The 25,132-nt window shown below is 46.1% G+C and overlaps 1 protein-coding gene across 6 annotated transcripts in view; it reads right to left on the bottom strand.

Moving 5' to 3' along the window:
- Nucleotides 1-25,132, bottom strand: part of MRAS (muscle RAS oncogene homolog) — a 65,477-nt gene that overhangs the window by 20,296 nt on the left and 20,049 nt on the right. For 4 of the 6 annotated variants that reach the window (XM_061167681.1, XM_061167683.1, XM_061167680.1 and 1 more), the window contains one exon: nt 16,747-16,957. In XM_061167681.1, the coding sequence (XP_061023664.1) occupies nt 16,747-16,939 (193 nt within the window). In that variant the 5' untranslated portion in view covers nt 16,940-16,957. Of the gene's footprint in view, nt 1-16,746; nt 16,958-25,132 lie in introns of those variants that run through there. The other 2 variants (XM_061167685.1, XM_061167684.1) reach the window with 2 other exon arrangements.

The raw sequence follows: 25,132 nt of genomic DNA, 5'->3' as shown, positions 1-25,132 counted from the left end.
TTACTCATTGGAAAGAAAGCTATGACCAACCTAGACAGCATATTAACAAGCAGAGACATTACTTTGCTGACAAAGGTCTGTATAATCAAAGCTATGGTTTTTCCAGTAGTCATGTACAGATGTGAAAGTTGGACCACAAAGAAGGCTGAGTGCCAAAGAATTGATGCTTTTGAACTGTGGTGTTGGAGAAGACTCTTGAGAGTCCCTTGGACAGCAAGGAGATCAAACCAGTCCATCCTAAAGGAAATCAACCCTGAATATTCATTGGAAAGACTAATGCTGAAGCTGAAGCTCCAGTACTTTGGCCACCTGATACAAGGAGCCCACTCATTAGAAAAGATCTTGATGTTGGGCAAGGTTGACGGCAGGAAGAGAAGGGTACGGCAGAGGACGAGATGGTTGGATGGCATCACTGACCCAATGGACCTGAGTTTAAGCAAGCTCTGGGAGATGATGAAGGACAGGGAAATCTGGCCTGCTGTAGTCCATGGGGTTGCAAGGAGTAAGACATGACTGAGTAGCTGAACAACAACAACACAATGTTAAACACAGAGTTACCACTCGACCCAGCAATTCCACTCCTACAGGTGCATCCAAGAGAACTGAAATCACGGGTCCACACAAAAACTTGCACATGACTGTCCACAGAAGCATTCTCCATCACAGCCCCAAAGTGGAAACAAGCCAAGTGTCCATCGACTGATGAAGGATAAACAAAACGTCATTCCTCCAAATACAGCTGGGCCTTGAACAGCACAGGTGTGAACTGGGCAGGTCCATTTATATGGAGATTTTTTCCCAATAAATATACAAAAATATATGTATAGAACATTGTGTGAAAGACTGGATTGAAGTGGATATCCTATCCTTACACTAGGCATAAGTTGAGAGATATTTAAAATCATCAATGTGTTGGGCTTCCCTGGTGGTTCAGTGGTTAAGAATCTACCTTGCAATGCAAGGGACACTGGTTCGATCCCTGGTCTGGGAAGATCCTATATACCATGGAACACACACACACAACACTATTGAGTCTGTGCTCTAGAGCTCAAGAGCCGCAGCTACTGAGCCCAATACGCTACAGTTACTGAAGCCTGAAAGCTATAGAGCCTGTGTTCCACCGCAAAGAGAAGCTTGAATATCACCATGAAGAGTAGCCCCTGCTTGCCACAACTAGAGAAAGCCTGCACGCAGCAATGAAGACCCACTACAGTCAAAAAAACCAAATAAATAAATCTTAAAAGAAATAAAGACACTCAACATCACTCATTACCAGAGAAATGCAAATCAAAACCACAACAAAGTACCATCTCACGATGGTCAGAATGGTTGCCATCAAAAAGTCTACAAACAATAAATGCTGGAGAGGGTGTGGAGAAAAGGGAACCCTCTTACACTGTTGGGCTTCCCTGATAGCTCAGTTGGTAAAGAATCTGCCTGCAATGCAGGAGACCCTGGTTTGATTCCTGGGTCAGGAAGATCCCCTGGAGAAGGGATAGGCTACCCACTCCAGTATCCTTGGGCTTCCCTTGTGGCTCAGCGGGTAAAGAATCCATCTGCAATGCGTGAGACCTGGGTTTGATCCCTGTGTTGGGAAGATCCCCTGGAGAAGGGAAAGGCTACCCACTCCAGTATTCTAGCCTGGAGAATTCCATGGACTACAGTCCATGGCATCACAAAGAGTTGTACACGACTGAGCAACTTTCACTTACACTGTTGGTAGGAATGCAAACTAGTACACCCACTATGGAGAACAGTGTGGAGATTCCTTTAAAAACTGGAAATAGAACTGCCATATGACCCAGCAATCCTACTGCTGGGCATACACACCAAGGAAACCAGAATTGAAAGAGACACATGTACCCCAATGTTCATTGCAGCACTGTTTATAATAGCTAGGACATGGAAGCAACCTAGATGTCCATTGACAGATGAATGGATAAGGAAGTTGTGGTAAATATACACAATGGAATATTACTCAGCTATAAAAAAGAATGGATTTGAGTCAGTTCTAATGAGGGGATGAAACTGGAGCCTAACATACAGAGTGAAGTAAGTCAGAAAGAGAAACACCAATACAGTATATTAATGCATATACATGGAGTTTAGAAAGATGGTAACGATGATCCTATATGCAAGACAGCAAAAGAGACATGGGTGTAAAAAACAGACTTTGGACTCTGTGGGAGAAGGTGAGGGTGGGATGATTTGAGAGAATAGTACTGAAACATGTATATTACCATACATAACAACAGATGACCAGTGCAAGTTCGATGCATGAATCAGGGCACTCAAAGCTGATGCTCTGGGCAACCCAGAGGGATGGGATGGGGCGGAAGGTGGGAGGGGGCTTCAGGATGGGGGGACACATGTATACCCATGGCTGATTCATCTTGATGCATGGCAAAAACCACCACAATACTGTAAAGTAATTATCCTCCAATTAAAATTAACTAATTAATTTTAAAAATGTGTTAGTTTCCTTACTTTATAACTTTGCTTTCAAAGAATTATAGTACCACACAATGTTTGGCCCCCACCCCTCTTTTCTGTCTCTCTCTTTCATAATTAAACTGCATATCAGTCTATCATCACAGGTTAGTGATTTTTTTTAAAAAATGCAACAGTGTTTCCAATATGGTATTATGAATATGACTATAATACTACATGTCATAAAAACTGTATAACCCTTCATTAGTGTAAAAACTAGGCTACTGGGAAACAATTGTATCAGTTACACCAGGCTACCAAAAACACTTATATCACTGCTTTTCTGTTATCAATGCATGAATCATTATGTATGTAAGTGCTAAGTCACTTCAGTCGTGTCTGATTCTGTGCGACCCTGTGGACTGTAGCCTGCCAGGCTCCTCTGTCCGTGGATTCTCCAGGCAAGAATACTGAAGTGGGTTGCTGTGTGCTCCTCATGAATTATTATACCTGTACAATGTATTTTTCATATCATCCTTTCATTTTTGATGTTTAGTGTTAGTAATACATATAATATTGGCAGTGTTTTATATCCTGTAAGAGAAAATTGATGTAGATACTGACAAATATAAACAGATGACATAAACTTATGGTATCAATATATACAGTATGACACTGTATTTTCTCTTCCTTATGATTTGCTTAATAACATTTTCTTTAGTTCACTTTATTGTAAAAATACAGTCTATAATATATATAACACATAAAATACATGTTAACGACTATTTAAGTTACCAGTAAGGCTTTGGTCAACAGTAGGCTATTTAGTAGTTAAGTCTTCAGGGAGCCAAAAGTCATACCCAGATTTTCAACTGCATGAGAGGTTGGCACCCCTAACCCCTGTGTTGTTCAAGGACCAACCATATTAGAATATTATTCACACAGAATAAGGAATGAAATTCTCAGAGCATGCTTGAAGTGCTAAGGGACAGAAGCCAGACACAAAGGTCACGTATTATATGATCCTATTTATGCGAAATGTCCATAAACGCAGAAAGGAGACGAGAGGTTTAGAAACTGGGAGGTAGGGAGGATGGCTAATGCGGGTGAGGTTTTTGGAGGGTGATGAAAATGTGGATGAGATAGTGATCCCAGTGATGGGTGATATTTTTAATCCACCAGAAATGTTGACTGCACACCTTTGTGTATATACTATCAGCCACTGAACTGTGCGCTTTAAAAGGGGAGGTGGGGTGGATTTCACACGAGAATTACATCTCAATTAAAAAAAAAATTGTACGGAGGGGAAAAAACCCATTTCCCTTCTCTGCAGCGCATTCTCCACCTGCCTCTCTCTGCGGTGGATGACTCAGCCCACTCCTGCCCAAGACCATCCCCTCCCCTCCAGCTACATGCTGGATCCTGTCTCCTGTCCCCTATGCAAGGACATGGCCACTATTTTGACCTCTCCCCCTCCTGCATCATCCATTGCTCTGTTGGTTCTTTTCCATCAGTATGTAAACATTGCATAGTTTCTTTTATCTTAATAAAACAAAAATAAAGCCAAAAAATTAAAAGTAAAAAACAACTCTCCCCTTGACCTCATACCTTCCAATGATCGTTCATTTCTCTAGTCCTTTTACAGCCACACTCCTTGACTAGTCTGTCCTCACTGCCTCCCTTCCTCTCCTCCACTGTCTCTTGAACCCGCTGTAATCAGGCCACTCTATCAAAGCTGATCCTGTCAAGTGGTCTTCATCCCACTGGGTCACTTTCCAGAATCTGACACACTTGATGGTTCCCTCCTTTTTGAAGAGCCTCTGCACTTGGCCGTGGTGAGTCACTCTATCTTGCTTCTTCTCTGATTCTAATCACTCTCTGAACATTGGTGGGTGCCCGCACTCAGTCCTGGGACCCCGTCTCTAACCATGTTCACTTTTTCTCAGAGGTCTCCTGTTTCATGGCTTTACATGGCAGTTCCCAAGTTTCCATCTCCAGCCCACACCTCCCCTTACTCCAAACTTAGACCTCTGCCACTGGCTTGACTTCTATTTGTATGCGTGAAGGGCATCTCAGATTTAACACACCCAAAACTAGACTCTTGATTTTTCCATCAAACTTACTTTTCCCAGTCTTTCTAATCTCCTTTAAATTTTATTTTATTCAAGTATAGTTGATTTATCAGTCTTCCTAATCTTGACAAACATCACTCTATTCTACCAACTGTCCAGTCTGAAATCTCTTCTCATTCTCCCCCAACCCATCCCACATACTCCATCAACAAGTCCTATTATTTCCTCCATAAAATACATCCAGACTCTAACTCCTTCTTACCACCTCCTTTACCAATATCCTAGTCTACCATCAAGAGCTTCTTAACTGGTCTCCCTAGTTCGGTCCTGGTTTCCCTCTGGTCTATTCTCCACCCCACGGCCAGAGTGAACCTTTTAAACATCAGTCAGACCGTGCCTGTCCTCTGCTCAAAACCTCCCATGGTTTATATCCCTTCTAGGTTCTGGAAGTCACTGCCCCCAGCTATCTCCCTGATCTCTCCTCTTAGCCTCTCACTCACCTCCTCTGCACCCTGGCCTCCTAGCTATTCCCCAAACACATCCCTGCCCTTGCCGCTGATTCTTTATCCAAGATCCTTTTCCCCCCAGCTTTTTCCTTCAGGTCTTTGTTCCAATATCACCTCTTCAGGAAGGCCTTCCCTGCTCTGTGTGGATGAGGTAGCAACTTCTTCCTTTTTGTCTATTTCTTCTACCTTGCCTCACTCTCCATCACAGCATTCATACCATTTGACACATTACATATTTGTTTACACTCTGTTTCCCCCATTCTACCAGAAACTTCATGAGACCAGGGACTTGACCTTGCCAGCTGTTGCAACCAAAGAGCCCCAAAGAGACCAGGCACACAACAGGTACCCAGAATTGTTCATAGAATGAATTAGTGAACACTCCCACCTACATACATCTCAGGGACTGATCCACACATCACTGAAGGGGAGTGGTGGCAGGTCCAAGTCAGGGGCACAAGCCTCACTCTGGACCGCCCCAGATGCAGGCAGATAGGTCATCGATCCCTCATCTGCATGTGTGATGGGACCTATTCTTTTTCCTTCTTTCACCTGGTTGGATGATGCATTTTATTGCTTGCTTCTTTTTGTTTAAACTGGAGTATGATTGCTTTACAATGTGTCAGTTCCTGCTATACAGCGAAGTATATCAGCTACTTCCCTCCCTCCCTCTTGATCCTCCCTCCCACCCCACCCCCATTTCACCCCTCTAGGTCAACACAGAGCACAGAGCTGAGCCTATGCTTCCCTGGTGGCTCAGACAGTAAAGAATCTGCCTGCAGTGCAGGAGACTCGAGTTCGATCCCTAAATTGGGAAGATCCCCTGGAGAAAGGAATGGCAACCCACTCCAGTATTCTTGCCTGGAGAATCGCCATGGGCAGAGGAGCCTGGTGAGCTACAGTCCATGTGGTCGCAAAGAGTCGGACACAGCTGAGTAATTAACACTTTCACATTTCTTTTTTCCCAGGGTATACACGTGTCAATGCTACTCTCTCAGTTTGTCCCACCCTCCTCTTCCCCAACAGGACCTATTCTTGAAAACATCAGGCCACCCTCTTCAAATGTCACATTAGAACAATTTTAACAATGAAAGCATCTCGAGGCTTACTCTGTGCTGTGCTTCACAAGATGTCACATTCCCTCACTCACTCAACAGACAATAATGAAGCACCTGATAGGCGCTGCTGGGCTTCCCTGGTAGCTCAGCTGGTGAAGAATCTGCCTGCAATGTAGGAGACTCCGGTTCAATTCCCAGCTCGGGAAGTTCACCTGGAGAAGGGACAGGCTACCCACTCCAGGATTCTTGGGCTTCCCCAGTGGCTCAGATGATAAAAATTCCACCTGAAGTGGTGAAGACCTGCATTCGATCCCTGGGTTGGGAAGATCCCCTGGAGGAGGGCATGGCAACCCACTCCAATATTCTTGCCTGGAGAATCATATGGACAGAGGAGCTTGGCCGGCTACAGTCTGTCCATAGGGTCACAAAGAGTCGGACAGGACTGGGTGACTAAGCACAAAAGGTGCTGCTGGCAGCAGACACACAGTGGTGGGCAAAGCCTCCTTCCTCCAGGAGTTACAGTCTGTAATGTTTCACCTACTCTTGGCAACAACTATGGGGCTCTATAGCTCGGACAGAGACTCCACCAACAAGGGCATGTGGTCTTGGTCCAGAGGGTGTTTGTGCCCAAGGGAAAGAGGAGCCCCCAGTCACTGGAACTGGGCCCTGGTGATAACAGGCTGACAGTGGCTGCACTGGGGCCCGGAGCCAGGAGCATCACCCAACCCAAGGGCAACAGGAGAAATCTCAAAGTGGGCTGGAGCGTGCAACCCAGAACTAGTCACGTGACTTCTAACAGTGATCAACAAAAAGTTCTGAAATCAGGGCAAAAGCCAAAATTAACTGCAGGAGACTAGGGCCTGACTGTGAGTAAAAGGAAACCACTCCCCTGGGGTTTGGGTTGCTGACAAGCAGGGACTGACCCCACACTGCACTCAGACCTTCATCACTCAGCCCTGCCAAGCAGACTCTAGGTCACTGGCCAATGGCCGGTCCCTCAGCTCCCAGGCTGGCCAGTAGGGCTAAGGTGAGCACAGAGCAAGATCTAGTCGGCTTTGGGGTCAGAGGGAATGGGGCACTGATTAGCTGTGTGATTTGGGACTTATTCTTTCACTTCTCTGAGTCTTAGTTCCCGCCCCTGCTGAGGCCTGACCAATCAGAGGGCTGCTGGACAGGTGTGGGAGCAGGAGGCCTGGGTTCCCAGGAGGAGTGCTCTTGGAGTGCCGGCGGCAGCAGCAGCAGTTATCCAGTGGTACCGAAGGATTTTACCACCCTACCCACTGACACAGTAGTACTGGTGCATACTGGCTAAAGAGCTTTTGTGCTCACTGGTAAAGTGGAGACACTAATCTCAATGTAGCAGAATTGCTACAAGTATGAAACAAAGCAATCCCCATGAAGCGCTCAGCACAGGGTCTGGCTAGGAAGCGCCAGTGCTACTCCACCTGTGGGGAAAATGGTGAAATGTGGGGTTGGCCAAAAATTCACTCGGGTTTTTCCATACGATGTTAAGGAAAAATCCAAACTAACTTTTTGGCCAACCCAATACTTTAGTGCCATTGGAAAATTGCCACCCCGGTTGCCACCCTGTGTTCCCAAGAGCCCTCCCCTTGGGAACCCCGACTTCCTGCCCTCCTATCTGTCCAGCAGTAGCTGCTAACAGTGCTGAGGGCAGAAGGAGTGACAGTGACCTGGCCTCAGTGGAAGGAAGGACTTTCTACCAGCAGGCACTGCCCCCAGCACCTTGGAGATCAGTGAGCTCCATGTTACTGGGAGCATTCAAGCAGTGATAGCTGATGGAGGCAAGATAAAGGGTCAGGCAGAGGTCAGCAGGGCTGAATTGCATAATCTCAGGGCTGTGGCCTTACTCCCTCAGAAAGGAGAAGAAAGAGGGGAATTCCTCCCCCATCACTGCCCACAGGGAAAGAGGGGGACAGGGTGGGAGTGGAGGAAGGACAGCCAGCTTTGCCTGAACCCCCTCTTAGTGGGGGCCACGGAGAAGAGCCTGCTCTGCAGTTGACCTAAGGACTGCTGAGCATAGAGCCCACCACGCAAAGCCCCCAGCTCAGAATAAACTCTCAGTAAGTGTTCTTGTCCTCTCGCTGCCCTACCCACGCCCTCCTCCCCGACCTCCCCAGAAAGAATGTGGATTCGAGTGTTCGGGGAAAGGCCAGATCCAGGCCCCTCCGTGAAGACAACAGCACTTGTGTCTGTGGTTTGGGCAGAAGCCAGGGTGGAAACGTCCCAGCTTCTGAGGGTGCAGGAGGGGAGCCGACGCTTTCGCTCTTGGCAGAGACTGAGCCCTTGTTGAGGATAGAGTGACTGCAAAGCGGGGGCCCAAGAGCCCCCAGGTGGGAAGGGGAGTCCAGAGACCACTGTCCTCTGTTGAGGGGAGACAGATTCCAGCTTCCAGAGACTGGTGGGGCCAAGGGCGGGGCTGGCGGCCCTGTGGGTGGCAAAGAGAAGACTGTGAGTGGGCAGAGGATTTGGTCAACATCCTCCCCTGCAGGCCTGAGGCTTGGGCCAGAGGAGGAGGCAGGCTGACAGGATGGGACGTGCTGGGCAGAGTGAGGAGGCCCTGGGCCTGGCTCTCCCTCCAGTGAGGTCTGACCTTGGCAAGTCACTTCTCCATCTGCACCGCACTTTTCTTGGATGTAAAGTAAAGGAGCTGATACCACACAGCTCAGGAGCCTTCCAGCTCCAAGCTAACAAGAAAAAGAGGCAGGCAAGAACTCCACGACAAAGCGAGGGAGAGCATGGACTGGAGCAGATATCTGGAGACCCACATTCACGGCAGCAACAGTCACAAGGGCCAGAAGGCAGAAACAATGCCAATGTCCATGCTGGATGCATGGCTCAGCAGAATGCGGGTAGATGTATACAGAAGATTTCTCGGTGTTAGAAAGGAAGGGAATTCTGACGCATGTTATAACTAACTGAACCACTGTGGCAAGTGAAATAAGCCAGTCACCAAGAGACAATATTGTATGATTGCGCTCATATGCGGTACCCAGAGTACAGAAAGGAGAATGGGGGTTACCAAGAGCTAGGAATGGGGAATAGGAGTTGTTGTAACAGGGCTTCAGCTGGAAGAAATGAAAATGTTCTGAAGATAGATGGTAATGATGCTGTGAACAGTATGAATATACTTAATGTCACAGAGCTGTCCACTGAAATATGACGAAGATTGTCAGTCTCATGTTATATCTATTTTACCACATACACACACAAACCCCACAAAACTCCAGGACTCTGCCTCAGGCTTGGGTCTCTCTGGCTGGGGTGTGGGGAGTCACACAGCTCCGAGTCACAGACCCCCAAAGAGGGGGCCAGAGACCTGGGAGACGGGGAGGAGAAGCAGTCCCACAGCAAGTGGTGGGCCCAGTAAAGAGGGGAGGTGCTCCCAGAGTTGGGCCCTTAACAGCGGAAGGAGACACAAAGGTCCCCAACCCTTGTAGGAAAGAACACAGAGCAGGCTTGCTCCAAAGTTGGGGGCCCCCTGCAGACACTGGGGAACCTGACTGCTGGCCCCTGAGGTCGTCCATCTCCTGTCTTTTAGATTCTGGGAGGACTCGGGCAATGAGACTCCTTGAAAGAAAACAAGAAATAGGGAATTCCCCAGGGGGTCCAGTGGTTAGGACTCTTCGCCTCTACTGTAGGGGACCCAGGTTCAATTCCCGCTCAGGGAACCAAGATCCCACATGCTCTGTGGAGAGGCCACACACACACACACACACACACACACACACACACAAAGAAAGAAATATGGAAAATAAGAAATAAGTTTGTTTGTAAGTAGGTAGGGAGCCTGTGAGACTCTTCAGTGTGGAAACCACAGAGAAGGCCCCTTGAGCATCGTGAGCATCTCTGCTCTGAGGTTCAGATCAGAACCGGGGCCCCTGGCCCTCTGGAGACCTTGGGGCAAGGAGCTGCAAGGGCAGGTGCAGGTGTCTGTCGACCCTGATAATCCAGGCCACACCCCGTGCTCTCGGGATTTCAACTCTATTTCCAGAGGCGCAGGGACCAGCTGTGTGAGGTTTGGGAGGTTTTCCCACCCAGCCAGACTGACAGAGAACAGAGGAGACAAAGGGAAGTCGAGACTGTTGCTAGCTGTGTGACTCTCTCCGCACTTTATTTTTATAACAACTGTAGCTACCACAATTATGTTCGTAAGGACGAAAAGTATGTGGCACGGACCTTCCACACAGTAATCGCCCGCAGATATCATTACTCTCTCCTCCTCTTCATCAAAACTATCAAGCTGCCATGTGTTTCCTCCTTCTGAATTTGGAAGAGGAGAAACCCCAGAGTTCGGGGCACTTGGCAGGCAACCCGGGCTCAGCACCTCCCCAGGATGCTCTGGCCTCCAGGGAAGCAAGATGTCAGGGAAAGTCCCATCCATCCCAGGGCTGCAAACCACTCAGAAGAGTTCAGTCCCAGCAGGGGTCAGAATTATGCCCAAGCCTAAACATAACCAGCGTTTGATGAAAGTTCCCCAAATACGGGACATCCTTTCAAATGCTAGACTAATTAGAACTGAGTTGTAATGTTTTAATCCTTTCTTTTCTTAATAAGACCTGATTGAGTGGAGAACTGTGCTAATCTGGGAATCTAGTATCTACTCCTGAGGCAGGCCTGGGTGGTGTGTGCTCAGTCACTCACTCATGTCCAACTCTTTGTGACCCCATGAACTGTAGCCTACCAGGCTCCTCTGTCCATGAGATTCTCCAGGCAAGAATACTTGACTGGGTTTTACCATTTCCTCCTCCAGGGATCCTTTCTGACCCAAGGATCAAACCCATGTTTCCTGCATCTCCTGGATTGGCAGGTGGATTCTTTACCACTGAACCACCTGGGAAGCTCTATAGGCCTGGGTGGGCAATGCCCTAAATCAGGTCTGATTCTGGGGTCAGGATCAGAGGTGCGGCCCCTGGGGGAGTCCAGGAGCTTCAGAACACAAGCTCTGCAGATTCGCACTTACAAAGTAATGCCGTGGCCATGCTTCCCCCTCCCTGGCTCTGCTGCTATAAATGTTATCCCAAAACCTTCCCTAAAATCACTCTTAAGGAAAAAAAAAATTTTTAAGAAACAACTTTGAGTAGTCTAATACCCAAAGTTACTTTCTAAAAAGTTAGAGAGGGACTTTCCTGGTGGTACAGTGGATAGGAATCTGCCTGCCAATGCAGGGGACATGGGTTTGATTCCTGGTCTAAAAAGATCCCACATGCGGCAAGGCAACTAAACCCGTGCACCTCAGCTATTTAGCCTGTGCTCTAGAGGCTGCGAGCTGCAACTACTGAAGTCTGCGCATCCTACAGCCCATGCTCTGCAACAAGAGAAGCCACTGCAATGAGAAGCCCATGCACCACAATGAAGAGCCACCCCCTCTCACCGCAAGTAGAGAAAAGCCTGCAAGCAGCAACAAAGACCCAGCCCAACAACAACACTGTTAATTAATGGATTTTAAAAACGCTAGAGAAGATAATATGTCTCTGAAGAGAAATAACATTTATTGAGCTCCATCTACATACCAGGCATGATGTTACTCTCTTACAGGCATTATGCAATGTTTTTCAGAACGTTTTCTGTAGAAATAGACCAAGAATGATGTGCTAAAAACGGTCCCTTGGGAAACCCTAAGGGCAATATATTCTCCTAATAGACTTCTAAGATGTCTGTATATTGAAAGTTCTTTCAAACCATGTAGTATCGAAACTGTTTATATTTCTTTAACTCAGTATATTCCAAAGTGTGGTATATATTCAAATGGGTGATGCATGAGAAGATTTTAGAAAGTGTGTAAATGTAAGTTTCAAACTTTACTGGTTACACATATTTATTTTGATGTCAGTTAGCAAATGTATATCACTAGCACATCAAACCTGTGATTGCACATATATTGTTCAGGACTCACTCATTTATTTCAGAGATATTCACTGTGGACCTACTCAATATTCTAGATGCTGAGGATATAGCAGTAAATAAAGTCCCTGCTCTCATAAATTTATATTTTAGTGGGGAGCAACAAAAATTCAAAGAAACAAGTAAATATATTGAACATTTATAAACACATGTTCAACAGCAAAAGGTAGAATAAAGAAAAAGAGCTGGGCAGGGGGACAGGGGGACAGAAGTGACAGGGGTGGAGTGGATACGAGTGTAGGGAAACCTCTCAGACAGAGGGACACTTGAACAGAGATCTAAATGAAGGAGATTGTAATTCTGCAGGAAGAATGTGCTCAGCAGAGAGAACAGCAAACACAAATCCCCAAGGTGGGAATGCACCTGGTACCTGAAGAAACTGTTCCAAGCTCCAGGACTACAGACAAGCTCTGAAGGATGCTTTTTAAAATTAATTAAATTCATATTCCACAATATTTGCCCTTTTAAAGTATACAAGTCAGTGCTTTTTAGTACATACACAAAGTTGTTCTATTTTTTTAAAGTGATGATTTGTTTTGGTTCTGGTCAAGATGGAATATGGGCGACCAGATTTACCTTCTCACCTGAAATAACCAAAAAACAGACAAAACATATGAAACTGGATTTCAAGACATCAGACAACAGGCAACCAAGGACAGTGACTCCTGGGGGATGGGATAAAAAAGAGGGCACCTGTGAGTGCCCAGCTCACTGCCCTGAGCACTGCCAGGCTGCCGTGCTGAGAGGGGAAGCCCAGGGATAAAGAACGTCATTTTATAATATAAAAGGGTCAGTTCATCAAGCGAATGTACCCATCTTAAGCACGTAGCAGTTAATAACAGAGCATCAAAATACATGCAGCAAGAACTGATCAAAGTAAAAGGAAAAAAAATAGACAAATCCACAATTAAACTCTGAAATTCAACACCCCTCTCTCAATAATTGAGGGGACAAGTAGAGAGGAGATCAATAAGGATACAGAAAACCCAGAGAACACTACTCACAAACTCGATACAGTTGACATTTACAGAACACCACACCCAACAACCGCAGGATACACATTCTTCTCATGTGCGTGTGGGACATTTACCAAGATAGACCATATCCTGAGTCATAAAACAAGCCTCAATAAGCTTTAAGAATTCAAATAATATACCGTACATTCCCTGACACAGTGAAACTAAAATAGAAATCAATGACAGAAAGATCTTTGGAAAATTCCTAAATAGTTGAAACTAAATAATATACTTCTAAATAACTTATGGGTCAAAGAAGATATCAAAATGGAAATTAAATGGTATTTTTAACCTAATGAAAATGAAAACATTAAAATTTGTGGGACACAGCTAAATGAGTAGTAGTTAGGGGAAATTTATAACACAAAAATGAATATTTTATTAAGCAAGAAATGTTCAAATCAATGATATCAGCTTCTACTTTAAGAAGTTAGAAACAGCATAGAAACTTAAACCCAAAGTAGTCAGGCAAAAGGAAATAAAAAACATAAGAGTGGAAAGCAATAAAACCACATGGGAAAAATTAATTGACTCAAAAACTGGTTCTTTGTGAAGACCAATGATACTGATAAATCTCTAGTCAGCCTGATTAGGAAAAAAGACAAAACGCAAATTACCTATATCAGAAATGAGAGAGGCAACAGCACTATGGATTATACAGATTATAAAAGGATAATAAGAGAACATTAAGAACAACTCAATGCCAATAAAATTGATAAGCTTGATGAACTGATCAAATTTTTAAAAGACACAAACTACAAAGATTCACTGGAGAAGAAACAGATAACCTGAATAGCCCTGTATCTATTTTAAAAATTGAATTTTTAGTTTAAAACCTCCCATAAAGAAAACTCCAAGCTCAGATGTTTTCATAGGTGGATACTACTAAACATTTAAGGAAGAAATAATACCAATATTGTTCAAAGTCTTCCAGAAAATTGAAGAAGAGAGCGTACTTCTGAGATCATTCTAAAAGCCAGCATTACTCAAACATTACAAGAAAACTACAAACCAATATCTCTCAAGAAAATAGATGCAATAATTCAAAAAAAAAAGTGAGGTTTATCTATAATACAATGCTGTTTTAACATTAGAAAAATTAATCAATGTAATTTACTATATCACAGACTAAAAAGAAGATGTGACATGTGCAAATGAACAAATCTAACATGTACTCCTGATAAAAACTCTCATCAAACCAGGAATACAAAGGAGCATCCTCAATTCGATAAAGGATATCTGTAAAAACTCTACAGCCAACATCATACTTAATGCTGAAAGACTAAAAGCTTTCTCTTTAAGATCAAAAACAAGATAAGTACAACATTAATTCAATGGAATAAGATAAGAAAAAGAAATAGAAGCCATCCAGATTGGAAAGGAAGAGGTAAAACTATCCTTTTTCACAGACATGGTCATCTCTGCAGAAAATCCAATAGAATCTCCAAAAATCCACCAGCACTAATAAGTAATTAGCAAGGCTGTACGTTACAATATATAAAATTCTATTGTATCTCTATATACTAGCAACAAACATTAAAAACTGAAATAAAAACTAGTGTCATTTATAATACAAAGGTAGGTATAAATCTGACAAAATATGTAAAAGACCTATGCACTCCAAACTACAAAATAACTGACGAGAGAATTAAGGAAGACTTAAATAAATGAGAGAGACACTGTCTTCATAGATTGGAAGGCTCAGCACTGTTAGGAAGTCAGTTCTCCTCAAGCTGGTCCATGGTGGCTCAGACTGTAAAGCATCTGCCTACAATGTGGGAGATCCGGGTTCAATCCCTGGGTCGGGAAGATCCCCTGGAGAAGGAAATGGCAACTCACTCCAGTATTCTTGCCTGGAAAATCCCATGGACGGAGGAGCCTGGTGGGCTACAGACCATGGGGTCGCAAAGAGTCGGACACGACTTAGCTATTTCACTTCCACTTCCACTGTCTTCATAGATTGGAAGGCTCAGCATTGTTAGGATGTCAATTCTCCTCAAACTGATCCATAAATTCAACATAATCTCAATCAAAATCCAGAATTTTAGAGTTTAACTGATTCCAAAATTCATACAGAAATGAGAGAAACTAGGCTATCCAAAACAGCTTGAAAAAGTATATGAAGTTGGAGATTTAACCATACCTGATTCTAAGACTTATTATAAAGCTACAGTTAACAAGATGGTATGCTACTGGTGTTAAGACAGACAATAGATCAAACAAATAGAATACATTTTCATCAAAGGTACAAAAAAGACAATTCACTGGGGAAAGGACAATCCTTTCAACAAATAGTGCTTGGACAAGTAAGTGCATGTCCACATACCCAAAGATTAACTTTGTCCCATATGGACACCATATGGTGTCCATATCACACCACATACAAAAACTAATTCAGATCATAGACCTAAAGGTAATACCTAAAACCATTAAATTTTTAGAAGAAAACATAGGAGAAAACCTTTGTGACCTTGGGTTAGGAAAAGATATCTCAGACACAACACCAGAAGCACAATCCATAGAAGAACAAACTGATAAACTGAACTTCATCAAAATTAAAAACTCTTGTGTTTGAAAGACACTGTTAAGAGAACAAAAAACAAACCAAAGACTAGAAAAATATTTGCAATTCACATATCTGATAAAGGACTTGTATCCTGGTGGTTTTCAAAGACTCGTCTCATAGCATAACACTCTATGATTAATGGCTCTTTGTTTCAAGAGTCAAAACAGTACAAAGTAAGGATCAGTAAGAATCTAGAACAGTGGTTCTCTAATTTCACCATCACCTGTGAAGTGAAGTCACTCAGTCGTGTCCGACTCTTTGCGACCCCGTGGACTGTAGCCTACCAGGCTCCTCTATCCATGGGATTTTCCAGGCAAGAGTACTGGAGTGGGTTGCCATTTCCTTCTCCAGGGGATCTTCCTGACCCAGGGATTGAACCCAGGTCTCCCGCATTGCAGGTAGACGCTTTACCGTCTGAGCCAGTAGGGCTTGTTAAAACAAGCCCTATGTTAAAACATAGGTTGCTGGGCCCCAACCTCAGAATTTCTGAATCAGTAGGACCTGAGAGTTTTCATTTCTTCTAAGTTCCCTGCTGGTGAACTGCTACCCCAGACAAACATAGACTAAACTAGAAACACAATGTCAAATGCAAGATTTCCCAGCCTGTCCTGGGGCAGTTACCAAATAAACTATGCTTATTAAGAAAAAAGTTGATTTCCTACTTTTTAATTAGTTAGTGCTCAGTCGTGTCCAACTCTTTGCAGCCCCATGTACTGTAGCCCACCAGGCTCCTCTGCCCATGGGATTTTCCAGGCAAGAATACCGGAGTGGGTTGCCATTTCCTACTTCAGGGGACCTTCCTGACCCAGGGATTGAACCCGGGGCCTCTTGCATCTCCTGTATTGGCAGATGGATTCTTTACCACTAGCGCCACCTGGAAACTTCTTAATCAGCTAGAGATATCTATAAATGTTAATCAGAGCTTCTGATCAGAGAGAAATAACAACCATGACATCACTGAGTCGGCATGATTCTAAGCCTTGCCTCTTTGTTGAATTCACATTTTGGTTTCTACAAAGCTGTTCAGAATTCACCCTGGAAAACACACACAGCCTTACATCAACCATCCCATAATGGCAACATGGAAGAAACCAGCACACCCAGATGAAGACTATCAACTTTCCCTAAACCTGTATTAATGCCCCACCCCCATGCAGGGCTGTCATCAAGTCTCACCGTCCAAGATGGCCCATTGATTGTCAATCTCTGTATGTTTCAGGTAGGAGTCTTCGATGGTGGGGTCATAGTCAGGCACAAAGATCTTCTGGAAAAACTGGATGGTGAGGGCGCTCTTGCCCACACCCCCATCTCCCACCACCACCAGCTTGTACGTGGGGAGGTTGTCGCTGGGGACTGCACTCGTTGCCATGTTGCTGGTTGGTCAGACCTGGGGAGGCAAGACATGTGGAATGAGGCAGGGGGCTTCTTCCTCTTTGACTTAGGGGAAAATATTCACAGGGTTTCCTTTTTTCTTCTTTTGAAAATGAAGACCTGCAAAAGAAAAGTACCAACCCTGATCCCTCACCCAGAGACTGTAACTGTTAAAATGACTTATTCAATCATGTACTGGAAACCAACTATGTGCCAGGCCTGGCCTTGGGGACATAATACTAGTAGATGCCATGGAGTCTTTAACCAGCCAAAGGCCATGTCAAACAAGCTATACCACCACTGAATTCTGCACTATATTCCTGTACAGCTAAACACATGGGCATTGGTCTGGGCAGGGAGGACACAGAGGTTCACCTTTGACATCAAGTCTGGTCATTGGATTGAAGTGCTGAGAAGGATGGGAGGTTTTCTGAGCTCAGTGGAAAGAGGAGCACAAGAGCTTAGCACACCTGAGCTCAGAGTCCTGAGTCCCTTCTGACTCTCAGAATTTGGTGATCCTGGTTCCAGTCTCTGGCCAACTTGCCTTTGATCATGCAGAAAGTCATGCAAGAATGTCATGACATCTGGTCAACCCATCTTTTCGTTGGGGAGGAAGAGGAGGATCAGAGACAAGTTTTATGTTGATGGTGTTGAGTCCAGAGAAGGCAGTGGTTGTTAACCAGGGGCAAGATGCAATGCCTAGAGATGTATTTAGATGCCAAAACCAAGTGAGTGCCACCAGCGTCCCATCAGCAGAGGTCAGGGATGCTGCTAAACATCCTATAATGCCCAGGAAATTCCCCCTTCCAGCACACAATTATCCATCCTAAAATGTCCAGAGTGTCAAGGTGACTAGGCAGGGGCTGGAAACATGGGACCAAGATTCCAAAAGACAATTGAGCCTGAATAGCTCAGGACTGGCTGTGCAGAGGAGACGGCAGAGACATGAAGAGTGGTCTTTGGAAACTGTATCACAAAGTGACAAGGAGGACAGCATGGAGCATGGAAGGAGCACTCAGAAAAACGGAGGGAAGCTAGGACCTGTCACAGCAAAGGGAGCCCAGAGTTTCCAGAAGGAGGAGGGTGACAGCACCAAGGCTAAACACTGGTGGGGGAAACAGGAGGAGAGTCACCTAAGGAAGAATTTGAGGGTGTTGCCAGAGACCTAAGCTGCTCACTGCAGATGCTGCTGGAGGGAAGCACAAACTACCTGGGGTGAGCCATTCCCGGGTAGCCTCAGGGCTGGTAGAAGGGTGGGGGGTGGCATGCCAGGAGACAATGAACTGCTGTCCTGTTTGCATCTCTGCTGCTTGGAAATGCCACCAATTGAGCCACAGTTTCCTTATCTAATAGAGTAAAGGGCTGAGTTTTCACAGTTGTTCTTAGCTCCAAGAGTCCTCCATTCTAGATTTCAACAGAAAGGGTATTAGACACAAATGTGGATTATGAGGCCACCCTGATTTGCATGGGGCTATAGGCGATTGTGCAGTTACTGAAGCTTGATGTTGACATTTAGGATTTCCCTGCAGTGGCGGGGAAGTAGGCATTTTTATACATTGCGGATGAGAGTATAAGTCTGTCCAAACTGGGCTGAGAGTACACTTGCATAGATATGTCAAAATTTAAAATGGACATATCCTCTTTTAAAGCTATACCACATGTGAGAATGTAGTCCAAGGAGGTAATCAGACAAGTGTACAAAGATGTTAAGAACAGGGGTAAAAATGGAAATAACTTAAATACTGGGTAGATGGGGGGGGAAGAGTTAAAGAAAAGTTTATCCATACAATGAAATACTAGATAGTCATTAAAAAAGAATGCTATTGACTAGCCTAGAGAAGGTTTACAATATATATTTTAAAAAACAAGGTGCAAAACAGCAAGTACGTATGACTACATTTCCACGAAGTTACCTACCTATGAATCTACATGTCTAGTGTGCTTCCAGGCACAGAGAGGATTGGCACGTAGCTGTCTCTAAGGCAGATTTGGGGGCACTTTTTCAATTTTCTACAATAAGCATGTATTCTATTTGTGTATTAGAAAAGCCGGACAATATTATGAATGTTCAGGCCACCTGGTAATGTGCAGTTCCCTCTCCTTTTGAGTGGGAATTTAAGCTCCCCTGGTGCAGGATAAATGGACCAGGTGCCAGCTAAGCCCCAGCATCTGGCTCCCTCATCCCCACAACAGGTAAGGATAATGGTGGGGATAAGCTGTGGCTTCGACACACTGAGCTCTCCCACATGACAAAGCTGGTGGTTCCACGGGGCCAGAGGGGTGTTGAGGGAGATAGAAATGGGGCGGGGGCAGGGGGAGGGTATGGGCCACTCTCTGTCTTCTCTGCCTCTCCTTAACTGCTGACCTAGCCTGAGGAGGGAGGTGACACTTGGGCCAGAGTGAATGTGTCTGCCTGTGAGAGGCTATTTTTAAAGCTCCCTTCCAAGGAGATATAAACTATTATGCATAAAATAAATACGCTCCCAGGATATAATGTATAGCATAGGGAATACAGTCAATATTTCACAATAACTTTAAGTGGAATATAATTGATAAAAATTTTGAATTACTATGCTGTACACTTACAACTAATATGATAAATCAACTATACCTCAATTAAAAAAATAAAATAGATAAAAATGAAAGCTATCTTCCCTTCTCGCTGGCAGCAACATGAATAAAAAAATACTACGCGGGTGGAAAGGTATCAGGAAAGAAAATAGTTTCTCTTGATTTGCTTCTCAAAAAACAAGAAATACATCATAGATATGATAGAGGACATGAGGCGCTCCAACCTTCGAGGCGGCGCTCAAACCACCCACAGCAGAATCACCTGGGGACCTGACAAAACTGCCCTCTGCCTGCAAGCGAGGTAGCTGGCAGGAAACGGATGAGGGCCGATTTCCTGTCACAGTGCCCCACACTCAAGGGTTGAGCCCAAGCGATCACAGGGTGGGGGTCAACTCAGAGTTCCCTCCAAACCCAGACTCAATGGAACAGGGTTAGAAAGCATGGTTAACACAAACACTGGACTGGTCCCTCATAGAGGAAAACCCTTCAGTGCTTCCCATAGCGGATGGGGATTCACTGGACATTCATGGCTGACCTCTCACACTGCTCTCTCCCAAGCAACTGTGTTTTCCAGTGTACCCTGAGGTCAGGCGGTGCCCTTTGCCCACCCCACCCCCACTGGGGCCCTGGGGAAAGAGCTCAGGCCCATGGGAAGAGCTCACCTCCCATGGTCGGTGCCCCTTCCGACCCATGCCCCACAGCTCCTGGTGCAGAGGCCCCCACTACTTGCAGAGGACTTGCAGTCCTCTACACTAACTGCACTTTAACAGGGGAGGGCTGCATCACATCCCTCCATCACCTGGCCTGGCACAGCATCAGCAAGGACAGATGTTAGCTAGAGGTACCAGAGCCCATCAATGGCTTTTTTTTTTTAATTTATTTATTTGGCTGTACCAGGTCTTAGTTGTAGCATGTGGGATCTTAGTGCCCTGACCAGGGATCGAACCCAGGTCCCCTGAATTGGGAGCAAGGAGTCTTAGCCACTGGACCACCAGGGAAGTCTGAACAACCATTAGACGACCCACCACACAGCGCCAGCCTCTCCACACAGAGGGCTCGGAGATAGCTCACTCAGCCACAGGTTGGGACTGTCTCCCTCCCCTCCCAAGCATGACTGGTCACACAGATAAGACCCTCCTGGAACCAAGTGTGAGCCTAGGAGAAAAAGGTTTGCAAGGGTGGGACTGGAGTCCAGAAAACTCCCCAGTCTGTAAGGGCTCTTGGGCAGAACCTTCCCTGAAATAATCCCTGACTCAAAGGATGTCTTTGTAAACAGGGAAGGCAGTCAAAATGCCAAGGGGCGTGCACCACCCTCCTACAAAGTCGGCTGATCTCACGTGGTGTGGAGAAAGATTTTTGAAAGTCACCACAGGGTAAAAGGTTGGTTGGTGGTTAAGTAGCAAACTGGTCCCATTTACATCCCTCTCCTCTCCGGCCTGCTCAACTAGATAGCATCTTGGACATCATTCTAGAACACTGGTTTTTCACCATTTGGGGGTCAAAGACGGCCCCTCGGAGGTTGGGAGGGTGAAATAAGGTGGGTCTGGGGCTCCCTTTAAACTCTCCCCACCGATTTTCCATGTCTGATACTCTCCCAACCCACCAGCTGAGTGACCTTGGGCGAGTTAACCTTTTGCAGCCTCAGTTTTTATTAACACTTGTAAGAGGGGGCTGGCTAGAGAACCATCTTTTGCAGGATCGCTCTCGGCATGAAATTAAAATGTTTGAGAGGAGCCCGGCTTAGAGAAGGTGCTCAAATGTCTGTTCTCTTGCCTTGTTGACTTTTTTCCCAGAAGAGAGACCCACAGCCTCCCTCCCTCCACTCTAGGGGCTCGGCAATTCCCAGCCTCCTCCCCCGCCCCCATCAGAAGCCCCACTGCCACCTCAGCTCCCTTGCAGTCGGATTAAATAGGCTTGTGTGGCAACGTCACCCATCATTTAGAACATCGTTTCCATGGGAAAGGGCTCTGAGGTTCCAGGCAGCCCGCTCCACTCAGAAACCAACTTCGGGAACAGCAGCCACGGGGCAGAGGCGGCGGCTGAACGCGGGTTGCCGTGGCAACCACCGCTCGCAGAACCCCTCCCAGTGCACAGGCAACCCAAATTCTACCTCATATTGCAAACTTCTTCCTAACAGGCAGTATCACTGCCTGGACGATTTTAGTGACGTGTATATGAAAACTTTAGGCAGATATCTTTCAGCTGAGAAATAAGTTTTTCTGGTGGCTGTCTTTTGCTCCTTGTCTCTCCCCAGAATTAGCACCATTCTGCATGGGTTGAAGTTATTTCCTGAATGGCAAATTCACCTCCCCAGCAACTGGGAAGCTCCACGCGGACAACAGCCACGTCTCCTCAATCCTTTGCTACTCATGCAGCCAGGCAGGGCCCGACACATGGATACCCCTTAGAGTGTATTTGACTACTCAGTACTGCCCAGGGCAGCCTTCCACCCAGCCCGCCCTCCCTTGGATCAAGACGCAGGGCAAGACACCCGCCCGTCTGATAGGGGCAGCCTCGTGGCCCTAGAAGCGGTGTGTATGTGGGGGGTGGGGTGGCTTAGGTGGACACAGGACCCCAGAACAACCTTTTCACCCAGCAATTTTCAAAGTGTGCTTGGAAGTCGGGGGGTGGTTCCTGAAACCTCCTGGGAAGTCTTGGGCAAAGACTCTGTTCTCGGGGGGGAGGGGGAGTTGGACGGGGGTGTCAGTCATAGCCTTGGACTTCAGCCACTCAGTGTCTCTGATACGGACTGCCTATGTGACTGAGAGCAAGTTTCTTAATTTCCGGGAGCCTCAGTTTCCCCATCTATAAAATAGAACAGAACCCTCGAGAATGCGTAATTACAGTCCCAGTGGGAAAAAACTGGGGGTGGGGGTCCCCGAGTAAGGGCATATTTGCACTGATGTGCCAAGTAGCTGGGCCCCTGGGCTTCCTCCCAGTGTGGCAGGCCCCAGTAATCTGGACCTTGCCCACCCCATCCTGAAGGTGCCCGTACCGCAGAGGGCTGCTGGAGGACCCAACACAGTAATGAATGCCTAGGACAGCAGTGGGCCCCAGCAGTCCCTCAAAACAGCAGTGCCCAGTGGTTATTATCCCTCACCAAACCTGCCCCCTTCTCCCCAAGTTCCCAGTTTCTAGAGCTTCTACAGAGCTTATTTCCCAAAAGAATAGTCTAGAACACTGCCCATTTTTCCAAGTGGACACATGGTAAAAGAAGACTTTGACTGCAGACACTGTCAAGGGGTGGGCTTCCTGGGCTTCCTAGCCTCTCCATGCACCCCACCCCGCCAGCACCACTTCCAAAACAGTGTCATATAGTCCTGGCCAGAAGAAGAGGTGCCCAGGAGAAGCTACACAGCAGTAACAACCCCCACCATTTAGAGGGCATTGGCTGTGTATGGATCAGACACCAAAGGCGCCATCATGCCACACCGCCTAGAATTCTTCTGGTTATTTTTGCAGCATCACAGGACATTTCTTGGACTGTCTTTGTGATTCAGAACCCAAAGGGCATTCTTCATCCTCCCTGACCACAGGAACCATGGTAGTGGTCATCCCAGAGCCTCCCCCAAAGATGCTACCAACTTAATTGAAGGTTTAGCTTACACTGCTTTTTGCTTCTCTGTTTCTAGACTAATCATTTTAAAGATTCCTTTCTAACCCGATCAGTTGAACTACAAGTTGTCTGGTAAATAAAGCTGGAAGAGGGGGACACATTCATTATTAATGCAGCTCTTGGGAGAGTGAATGGACTTTCATTCACATTGAGTGGAATCAGCCTGGGGAAGTTAATCTCATCTCTGTGATGTCTGGGTGTGCCCGGTGCAGGGGGATGAGGACACACTGTGGGGGAGGACCCAACCCACGTGGAGGAAATGGCTCTGCATTCCAGGAGCTGCCCTTCCCTTCTGCACAATTCCCAGAAATGGGCAGCTTCCCCAGGGGCTGCTGATTTGCAGGCGGTGCATAAATGATGTGCAGACCCGCCAGGGGTCTAGGCCACTTGGCATCCCTAAGGCTCCACTCTCACCTCGAGGAGACTATGCTCCACCCTTTGTCTCCCACCTTGGCTATTCCCAGGCCGGCACTGTTACTGCATCACTCAGGCAGTCCAGGAAGCTACCGGTGCATTCAGCTCACTTAATTATTAAGACTTAACCACCTATGGCTGATTTATGTTGATATATGGCAGAAACCAACACAATATTGTAAAGAAATTATCCTCTAATTAAAAATGAACAAGTTAAAAAAAAAAAAAAAAAGATGACCACCAACCCAACCATGTGTGTCATTTTATGCTGGACAGGACCTTAAATATCATCAGGTCTAGATGGTGAGTATATGTCATGGGTGCCCCTCCTTCCCAGAGCCAAGGCAGGTATCGAAGTCCACTGTGCTCCTCTTTCCTGCTCAGTCTTACAACCCTTTTCAACGCAGCACCCTTGGCAGACAGAACCAGACGATTGGTCCAGAGATGAAACTTGTTTGCCATCCCAGATGGAACCCAGTTGTGTTCGACTCTTTGCGACCCCATGGACTGTAGCCTGCCAGGCTCCTCTGTCCATGGAATTCTCCAGGCCAGAATACTGAAGTGGGTAGCTGTTTCCTTCTTCAGGGCATCTTCCCAACCCAGGGATTAAACCCAGGTTCCCACATTGCAGGCAGATTCTTTACTGTCTGAGCCGCCAGGGAAGCCCCACTACTCTTTAGGTTCCTTCCAAGACGTCCCACCTACTGGCCATCCTGTTCCATGGGAGGGGCTCAGGACCTTTAGGGGGAGCCTGCCTGGCTATCCGTGGAGAACTCTGCTAATGGATCAGCCCCTGCTTTTCTACCCCTTCAAATCCAAGTTCCTCTGCCAGGACCACACCTGGACTGCGGCAGCAGAGCAGAAATACCAGACAGAAGTCCAGAGATCCAGGCAAAGGCCAATGCTTGAAGTAAGTCAGGTGAGGAAAACAATGCCCTTGACCTTCCTCATGAATCCCAAGTACCATGTGCTTCCTTATATCACAGCGTTAACACTTGGGTCTTACTTGCTAGTCTGTGGATGCCTCCTGACAGAGCCTGGGAGCTTAGCCATTTACAACCCAGCACTATGAGTCAGAGCAGGTGTGCAGAAATGACCTGTTGTAATAATTATATCAGTGGCCCTGTTAAAAATAATAGGAACACTTAAATAATATAAGTGATGTGTCTGACACTATTGGAAGATTTTACTAAATTAACTTATTTAATTCTCATAACAACCCTATGAGGTATAACTTAATTGTCCCCGTTTTACAGTTTAAGAAACTGAGACACAAGAAGTAAAATAACATTTCGCTCTCTCTCTTTTTCTACCATGCCCCGTGGCTTGTGGGATCTTAGTTCCCTGACTGGGGGCTGAACCCGGGGCTCTCAGCAGTGAGAATGCGGAGTCCTAATCACTGGACTGTCAGTTTCCCAAACTTCTTTTAGGTCATCAGCTAGAAAGCAACAGTGACAGGATTTGAAACCACGCATTATGGCTCCAGAGCCTGCGGCCAGCCCATCAGGCTAGGCATCCTCTCGTGATAGGCAGGATGTTGTGGGGGCAGAGTCAGGCCAGGCCAGAGAGAGAAGATCCAGAAGCACTGGG

Source organism: Dama dama, chromosome 19, assembly GCF_033118175.1.
Source record: "Dama dama isolate Ldn47 chromosome 19, ASM3311817v1, whole genome shotgun sequence".
Classification (NCBI taxonomy): Eukaryota; Metazoa; Chordata; class Mammalia; order Artiodactyla; family Cervidae; genus Dama; species Dama dama.
This window is presented reverse-complemented; position numbering and strand designations above follow the sequence as displayed.